Source organism: Nanorana parkeri, unplaced genomic scaffold (assembly GCF_000935625.1).
Source record: "Nanorana parkeri isolate BGI_ZX_2015 unplaced genomic scaffold, ASM93562v1 scaffold750, whole genome shotgun sequence".
In the NCBI taxonomy this organism is placed as follows: Eukaryota; Metazoa; Chordata; class Amphibia; order Anura; family Dicroglossidae; genus Nanorana; species Nanorana parkeri.
This window is the reverse complement of record NW_017307018.1, coordinates 217,020-226,705: the sequence shown is the minus strand read 5'-3', so window position 1 is coordinate 226,705 and position 9,686 is coordinate 217,020. Positions and strand designations below refer to the sequence as shown.

At 40.2% G+C, this 9,686-nt stretch overlaps 1 protein-coding gene across 1 annotated transcript in view; it reads right to left on the bottom strand.

The window, feature by feature from the left end:
- Positions 1-1,116: 1,116 nt before the first annotated feature.
- Positions 1,117-9,686, bottom strand: part of LTV1 (LTV1 ribosome biogenesis factor) — a 17,978-nt gene continuing 9,408 nt past the window's right edge. Inside the window, exons 6-11 of the mRNA XM_018564434.1 lie at positions 9,022-9,283; positions 7,540-7,667; positions 5,802-5,935; positions 3,954-4,006; positions 3,357-3,557; positions 1,117-1,528 (exon numbers count right to left, since the gene is read on the bottom strand). Coding sequence (XP_018419936.1) covers positions 1,415-1,528; positions 3,357-3,557; positions 3,954-4,006; positions 5,802-5,935; positions 7,540-7,667; positions 9,022-9,283 — 892 coding nt within the window. The 3' untranslated portion in view covers positions 1,117-1,414. The remainder of the gene's footprint in view (positions 1,529-3,356; positions 3,558-3,953; positions 4,007-5,801; positions 5,936-7,539; positions 7,668-9,021; positions 9,284-9,686) is intronic.

The following is a 9,686-nucleotide window of genomic DNA, read 5'->3' as shown; positions in this document are numbered from 1 at the left end:
TGTGAGAGCGAGCTGGACCAACCTATTGAGGACCTAGACTGGGATAAGGCTCCTTATCTGACCTTTAAAGCTAGCGTAGATTGCCAGACTTTGGAACGTGATTATAAAATTATTTCTAGGTGGTACCGCTGTCTGGTTACTATAGGTAGGTAAGCTGCTTTGACACCTGCCAGATGCTGGCAGTGTGGTGATAGGGGAGTGGGACTGCTGTCTACTGAACTCTTTTTGGCACACTCTTTTTCAGATTTTTTTCTGCAATTACAAGATGCCGCTTCCTTGACACTTGCTGTCAATTTTCCCAGGTTCTCCAGTGGTGGTGAAGCGAGGGCTACTTAGATTTTTTCTCTCCACGGGTCGTGCTGATACCTAGGCTTTGGAAGACTTCTCCGACTTTCTATTACGGGTGGGATTGAAGTTAGTTATATATTGACCCTGGAGGAAATCTCTGCTAGACTGGTGGTTAACTATACCACCTTTATTAGCAGGCGGAGTGCCTGGATCAGATTCAGTTGTACTCTGCATGTACTCACCTGTTTTAGTTGTTCTGCGTACACGGGGTCCCTTGTGACCACCCCCCCGGAGAGTCCGGACTTGATTAGTCCATTTTCTTTTAATTCCTCTTCTCTTATCTCTTTGTTTCTGGTAACTCTCTCGATTTCTCACTTTGTTCTTCACTTTCCTCTATTAGTTTTCCACTGGTTGCCGTCAGTTGGCAACCTGGAATAACTCCTTGGTCTCGCGTTAAAAGTGACTCACATGGGTCGGGTATGGGTTCTAAATGAAAAGCTAAATGATTGAAAAGCCGGATGGGCTTTGTGCTGCTTTGCTCACATTTTCCAATATAATTGTTTTGATTATACTATATATTCAGGCCTGTGAATGTCTCTGGGTCCCAGGGGGACCACTATTATCTAGGTTGTTCTTAAAGTTATTGCTAACTGTTAAATTTATTTTTGCTCTCTATTTGTTTTACTTGAAAATCAAATAAAATTTATTCTTTAAAGAAAATATTAATAACGGCTCTAACACGCTGGGAAAATCCACAAGTGTTGACAGTACAGCATAAGGAGTAGTTTTTTTAGTTGATCCTTGTTAAAACAATATGATCACACTTGCTGAAATCCAAAATAATATTTAATAAGTCAATAGAAAAACAGTCCACAAATTAAATATTGTTGTTCAAATCACTGTTGACAACCTTCTCAGTATATAAGCATCTTATAATATCAAAAATGTTTTTCTCCAATAGATTTCAACACACTTCTGATACACCTTTGAAGTAAAGATACTTTCTAAAAAGTAATTTGCACCATGATGCAGTAATGTGTAGTACACACCGCAATGCATATGAGTTTCTTGCTGCAGCAGCAAGTATGACAGCAGGAACTCAGTCTTTAGGCCAGATGTGCAATAATTAAGATAGCTTAAGTCCTTGAAGATTTTGTCTCAAGTTCAGCTGTTCCTTTTCCTGTCTGCTCTTTTCTACTTTGAAAGCAAGTTTATTGGATTTCTTCTCCATTCTTCGGTCCTGGAATAAAACATCAAGTGTACCATTAAGCATGAATTCAACACATATTTGGAAAATGGCATTCTGATTCTGAAGTTTAGATGTTTGGGCCCTAGTAAGGCACTAAAATCTGTGGAACTCCTGCTTGGTGCCATCACAGGTTTTAACCTATTGAGCACCAACATCTTAGGAATCTCAGTAGTTAATGCCAAACAAAAACATCCATCAGTTAACAACAGCAAACGCTAAAATATCAGCATATTTATTCTATTAAAAGTACACAATCCGAATTGGGTAAGGGATTGGACATCTATCGATTGTTTTGCGATCTGGGGGAGATTTCCACTCACTTCCATTTTAGCTGCAGTTGGGCTTTAAAATAAAAAGTTAAATGGAAATCATTGGAAAAGATATTACTTCAAGCTCACTGTGTTTTATAGAAATTTTTATTAGGGATGCACCGAATTTTCGGCAGCTGAACATTTTTGCCCGAAAATGGTACTTTAAGCAAAATGGCGAAAATGCAGTGCATCACTAGTTTCTCTCCTCCCCGCTGGGCATTGCTCTGTGTACCCTCTGTATCCCCTCAGAGGCAGCGGGGATTGGTGGGGACGCAGCGCCCAGTGGGAAGGAGATACATTTTCAGGAAGCCGTTGCAGCTGGGAGGAGAGCGCTGTTAGCTGTCACAGGAGGCCAAGCTCTACTCTCGCACCGCCCTACTCAACCTCCTGTGACAAGCAAATCAGGATGGAGAGCGGGTAGTACAAGCAGTCATCGATCAGCTGATCGTTGAGTGTTTGTAAATAACTAAGGACATAGTATGCTTACGGTGTCCCCAGTTATGAATGAACAGGAGGTGCTCTACATCACTTCCTGTTCATTCATGATTGTGGACATACTGTAGTAACTCACACTTATCTCCACAGTTTATGAATGGAAAAGAGCACTCAGTATAGAGGCTTCCTGTTCATTTATAACAGGGGCTGCAGAATAAGAGATTGAATACTCTGTGTCCTCAATCTCTTTTTTTTATTTTAAAAGGGAAATATAAATAGAACCCTGATATTTCCCCAAAGCTCCCAATAGTACAGTAAAAAAAAACAAAAAAAACAGAGCCCTGATATTTCCCTTTTGAAATAGAAAAAGAGATTGAGGATACAGAGTCCTAAATATCTTTTACTGCAGCCCCTGTTATGAATGAACAGGAAAGCATCTATCCATTCATAAACTGTGGAGATAGTGTTAGTTACTATATCCACAATCATGAATGAACAGGAAGTGATGTACAGCACTAACCTCCTTAGCCTTTGCCCTCATTTATCCCCAAAGGTGTGTGTGTGTGTGTGTGTGTGTAAAATATTTACATAAAAAGCTAAAAAAAAAAATTAAAAAGCACGTACTCTTTCTTGGCACATGGAAAAACAAACATTCTGACACAAGCAGTTAAATATAAACCGATAGGTGGGCTTCACTGAACTTCAAAGTGGCATTGATTATTTACACAATAAGCAAGCGGCTGTGTGTCAGAGCGGAAAAAGACATTAGCCATATGACAGATGCTGGAAGGGAAATGTAAGGACCCCTGACTATGCAACCTTGACTTAACCCCACCAGGTGAGTCTAGGTTCTTCTGCTTTAAATCTTTTAAATGTTTTTTTGTTGTTGTTATAAAAACAGATCTGCTTTTCTTCATTTCCAAGAATAAACGTATGGTTATACAAGACGACAATAAATGAGGAGTGAAGTTTATATATGTTTGAGTTCTTGTGTTAATTGGTAGTGAACAGGAGAAAAAGGAATGTAAATCTTGTACATAGTACATACCGGAAGGGAAAAGAAAACAGCTCACCTTTCTTTCTTCTTTTATAGCTTGTTTCCTGGCCTTCCTTTCTTCAGCGGATTCATCTTTAGAACGTTGCTGTGTAGAAACTCTGGGCAAATCTCCATCATTAATCCTTTCCATGCGCTCCACTTGTTTGGCTGTAAGCCCCTTTCCAGGCAGAACACCCAGTGGAATGCCAGTTTTGGCAGATACCTTAATTGGCTTAGTCTAAAAGAACAAACACCAGTTAACACCTTCATACAACATTCATTTTAAGCCTCTCACACATTTGAATACAAACATTTCCAATTCTATTACTTTGCTGCCACATATTTTGATCTGGAGTTGTGGGGTTCCTCCTCAGCACTTTTGTGGCAGAATAATGCAGCAACTCTATTAATTTCAAATGTGAATATTTTTGAGATGCATTTCATACAATTAAGGAAACCGGCAGGAGAAACGTCACATTCTGAATGTATATCAGAAGACTTAAAAAGGTAAGTGAAATGTTACCAGCATCCTATCCCTTCAACCTTCACTAAAAACAAAATCAATGTATTTGGGGGAATTCATTTTTAGACTGTGAAATTACCAAAATGCATTGCTACTAAGAAAATAACATACCTTTGGTGGGTCTTTGATTATCTGAGGATGATTATATAAGTTTGAATATGTGCCTGTCAAAAGTAAAGAAGAAAAACTGAAAGGTAATTCAACATTGAATGAAAAGGAGCAGTGTATGGTTAGTGGTGACAAAAAACATGCCTCTTTTTATAATCATACTTGTTATCATAGTCTGTAGGTTAAATGGTCTGCACTGCTGCCCTTGTTTCTTGCCATATTGCCAAAAGTGGGGCAGAGGGAAAAGGTCACTTACTTGATGAAAGCTCTCTTTACCTCCACAGCCCTATTTGTGTGCATGTCAATCACTACATTTTCTGAGTGCAGTTTTACATGTGGCTGGGACTATGAGCCTGGGAAGAGGGAGTCAACCAATAACTGTAAACTACAGGCACATTAAGTCATTAAGATCTGAAGCACCCTGTTGTCAAGGGAGAAGGCAGAAAGAGCAGCAGCACTCCAACTGTAGTAAAACTACAAGCCCCATGAGGCATTGAAAAGTTCTGGCAGCTACAGGTATGACTGCCAGAGACAAAGGCATGATGAGATTTGTAGTATCACAACAGCTGGAGTGCTGAGGTTTCCTACCCCTACAACAGTCTATATACACTATATTGCCAAAAGTATTGGGACGCCTTTACACGCACATGAACTTTAATTGCATCCCAGTCTTAGTCCGTAGGGTTCTATATTGAGTTGGCCCACCGTTTGCTGCTATAACAGCTTCAACTCTTCTGGGAAGACTGTCCACAAGATTTAGGAGTGTGTCTATGGGAATGTTTGACCATTCTTCCAGAAGCGCATTTGTGAGGTCAGGTACTGATGTTGGACGAGAAGGCCTGGCTCGCAGTCTCCGCTCTAATTCATCCCAAAGGTGTTCTATCGGGTTAAGGTCAGGACTCTGTGCAGGCCAGTCAAGTTCTTCAACCCCAAACTTGCTCATCCATGTCTTTATGGACCTTGCTTTGTGCACTGGTGCACAGTCATGTTGGAACAGGAAGGGGCCATCCCCAAACTGTTCCCACAAAGTGGGGAGCATGAAATTGTCCAAAATGTCTTGGTATGCTGATGCCTTAAGAGTTCCCTTCACTGGAACTAAGGGGCCAAGCCCAACCCCTGAAAAACAACCCCACACCATAATCCCCCCTCCACCAAACTTTACACTTGGCACAATGCAGTCAGGAAAGTACCGTTCTCCTGGCAAATGCCAAACCCAGACACGTCGATCGGATTGCCAGACAGAGAAGCGTGATTCGTCACTCCAGAGAACACTTCTCTAGAGTCCAGTGACTGTGTGCTTTACACCACTGCATCCGACGCTTTGCATTGTACTCGGATGTAAGGCTTGGATGCAGCTGCTCAGCCATGGAAACCCATTCTAGATGCCCACTTCATTGATTCCTAGATGCCCAGGTCAGCATGTGGTGGCTAACTTAAAAGTAACTCATTTACTAATTTGCATACCTAAAGATTTATACATACATTTTTAAAGGACATTTAAGGCTTTTATTTGGTACAATTTAAAAAAAAAAATCTAATATTTTTGAATAACAACTATTGTATATATCGGACAGTTACACAATTACATAGATGGCACTGCAGATGAACACTGCAACTTAAGGTGACAGTGTCTACCTGCAGGCTGAAGGCTTTCAATTTTATCAATGAGGCCACCAGGCAAAATGTGATCACGAAGTTAGAGCTGACATACTGATTATATGATTGGGAGAAACTGAGTGGTTCCCGAATGTCAGTTGGGACTCTGGCTGTCATTAACATCCAAGATTGTTCAGTTGCAAAGTCTAACATGAGGCTAATGATGTCCAACTCATGCAATTTTAATGAACTTACTGAGTATTGATTCACAGTCCCACTTTTCAGTAGGCGCTTCTATAACTATAGTTTCCATTTCTTCTTTTTCTTCTTCATCTTCTTCAATCAAATCCAAACCTTTTGTGGGTTTCAAATCTTTTAACTTGACACATCTGCAGAGAGAGCAGGAAGATGCAAACAAATGAAACATAGCCGTAAGTCTACAAAATGCAGGATTGTTGCCACAAAATTAAAACATTTTCAGTTTCAAGTATGAAATAAACTTCTTCACAATGTGTCAAATGGCAGTACAGCCACTTGCATCAGCCGCAACCCAGAACGGATATAAGAGCGTGGCTTGGCAGAAGGGGCTGTACTAACCACAAACTGGACTTTTCTATACAAAGAGCATATTCATGAAATGTCATGTAACATTTTACACATGCTTGAGTGTCTCTCTACTATATCTATAGCAGCCCTGTGTAGGGGACATTTCATATGTGCTTGGCAGTGACTCTCCACATGCATAGTAGCCCTGTGTAGTGAAAGTCTAGGTCCAGCACTTTGATCTGTTACAGACATGGATGGTTCTATTTAATGACCTTAGATGTAATAGACCACTGTGGAAAAGTAAGTACACCACTGGCGTCAAAAGCCTGCATTGCACCCTGTGGCAGAAATGACTTCATGTAGGCATTTTGTATAACTGCCCATTAGACTATGACAGCAGTGTACAAACTCCGGCCCTCCAGCTGTGGTGGAACTACAAATCCCATGAGGCATTGCAAGATTCTCACAGCCACAGACATGACTCCCGGAGAGAGATGCATCATGGGATTTGTAGTTTCACCACAGCTGGCGGGCCGGAGTTTGGACACCCCTGGACTATGACATCAACTAATGATCATGGAACATTGACCACTCTTAAATACAAATTCCTTCAGCTGCAAGATGTTTGTGCGTTTCCTTGCATGAACGGCCAATATCAAAACCCCCCTACAAAATTTTAAAGGGAATCAAATCAGGGCTTTTACTAGGACAGTCCATAACCCTCTATTACTTCTTCTTGAGGCTTGGTGGATTTGCTAGTGTGCTTTTGGATCATCATCATGAGGAAAGACTAATTTCCAGTTCAACTTCAACTTTTAGACAGATGACAAAAATGTTAAATGTCTACTGTTACTGTGACCACCCTGTCCTGAAAAAAATTGGCAGTTGTTTGAAAATGTCTACGCCACTTGTAGTTTGTTTTCAATCCAATTGGCGATTTAAATCCATAGCCAGACTCCTAAGCATTCAAAGCTTTGTTTCTGAGGACCTCCATTGATCTTGACATGAGACCACACACATCAATAGCAAATAGAACACCTGCCCATGGATGTCTGAGGTTTAAATAAGACAGGTTCCACCCGCATGTTTCCTAAGGAGGTTCAACAATTTTCATGTGACTGTACATTATGTGGGCCTGACACTTATCCAACAATTTGCACAGCGCTTTACAATATAAGGAAGACATTACAATCACAAAACAAATCAAGACAAGATGGTAAGGAGGGCCCTACCCCTATTAGCCGTGTTGTTGGTGGGGGTCAGAGCTCACTTAAAGGCTGGCTGTAACCTACCTGACTTTGCACTCTCAAAAGATGGGAGAACACTGTTCATAGGCCATCATCAGATTTCAGGGGAGTTCTGACACCCAGATTTCCTCAGCAATGGCTGGTCCCATATTTCTAATTTGACAAAGCACTCCATACAGTCAAAAAAAGATGGCACTTACTCTTTTGCCTTCTGCTTGAAGTAGTCATCTACAACATCTTGAAGTCTAGCACTATTCGCCTGAATGAATCCTTCTAATTCTGCATTATCCAAGGCACCAATCTCATCCTCATCAAACTGCTCATAAAACTAAACAAAACAAAAAAAAAGTTAAAAACATACTATGAAATTTAGTTACACCACAATAGAACTTTTAGTTTTATTTGAATTATTACATACAGGTGCATCAAAACAAACACTTTCAGAGCTTTATAATTTATTTTCTATAGAAAGCAGCCACAACTTGAAATAGTCCTGCCGGAATGCTGAAGAGTGAGACCTTTTACTCTCGGATCTGAAAGCAGTTGTCTCTCTGCAGAGCTCCAATGCACCTCCTGCTGTGTCAGAGCCATCAGCAGGTATCATGAGCTTTGCCGATTGGAGAACTATAGATCTGGCTCAGTTAGAGGGAATGTTGGATGTCTGCAGATAGACCACTGCTTCCCTACAGGGAACAAGCGTCCCACTCTATAGCTGATGGCATTTGTTTTAATGCACTTGGAATGTATTTAGCCGATTTAAAAAAAAAGTTCAATTGTGCTTATAAGATATTATAGCTTTAGTCATCATCTAAGCTTGTCCGATGTCGCACAGAAATTATGTGCTATATTTTAGCCTACTATACTAACAGCCTTTGCAATTAAAAAAGCTGTTAGATTTCTATGAAGGAGTGTTAAAAATAATACACTTGGGTTTTAAAAAGGATGCATTCTTGGTAAAAACATTTTTTTCGTTTGCAAGTGACACCTTAATGGCTTAATGTAGGCTAGATTTAACTAAGATCATGTATAACATACACTCCAATCAAACATGCTGTTTAAATAGATACAAAAGGGAACATAACATGCCTGCCCAGTGCTTCTAATTTTTACCAAAACCACCCCCATCCCCCAAAACATTCTGAACATAGACCATCTAGCTTTAGAAATCCCTATCATTGTTGGCAAGGTGTCTTTGTTCTGCACGTTGTGAATGTGGAGGCCAAGTAATCTGCACACCCATCAGAGTTGCATTGAAAACGCAAGGAGTTTTTATTGCTGTTGGTGTCCCTGTTAGTAGTTTTAATCACTCTTTGTATTTTGGTGACATCCTGTCACACAGACTGTCATGGAAGAACTGGTGCAGGAACACAGCCAGCAATAAAAACCTGATAGAGGTTCGAACCCTTCCTTTCTATAGTAATAATGGGGTTTAATTGCTGTTTGTGCCTCCAGTGGATCAAAGTGCCCTCATTTTCTTCTGCTGAGGACACAGATATTTTCATATTTTTCTAAAAAAAAAAAAAAAAACCCCCACAAGCTTCAGAAAAAAAGTTTTGCTTCTTAAAGTATGGCCACTGTAACCAAGTATGCCCCAAGCAAGAAATAAATAGTTATCACTCTCTCTACGCACAGGTATAGTGAAGGACTGTAATCGGTCTATAATGGTCATTCACTGTTCTTACCTTTTCAAAGCGTTCATCCAGAAGGGTGAGCTGGTCATTTCTTCTCATAACAGAGGAAGATATAGAATATTGTGAGAAGCGACTCTTAGTCTCTTCCTGCATGAACAGAAACTCTTTCATGGGGCCACCCTCGCCTCTGCTCTCATCATCAGACAGAGGGCCATCGGAGTCAAATTCATCATCTTGGCTCTCATCACCATCCTCCTCCTCATCGTCGTCGTCAACATCTTCCCATTCATCATCATCCCCATCATATTGATTTCTACATTTATTAACACAACGACAACTTCAGGGTAAAGAAGTACAATAGACACAAACCTGATACTACAGTAAACTCTCCGTTATCTGGCATCCACGGGGATTGTTAGATTCTGCATAAATGTAGTTTCTGGTTGCTTGAGCGTTACTATTAAAAATAGGTCTAACTAATGCCATACCATCACGTGAACTCTGTATTTAAAATTGAAATGCAGTAATCAAAAGCAAAGAAATAGGCACACGATCGTTTCCAGGATAATACATGCCGCAGATCAGCAGAACAGTGAGTACACAAGGGATTTATTTTTTCTGGTTAGATGAGAGTTTACTGTATGTATGTATGTATGTATGTATGTATGTATGTATGTATGTATGTATGTATGTATGTATGTATGTGTATATATATA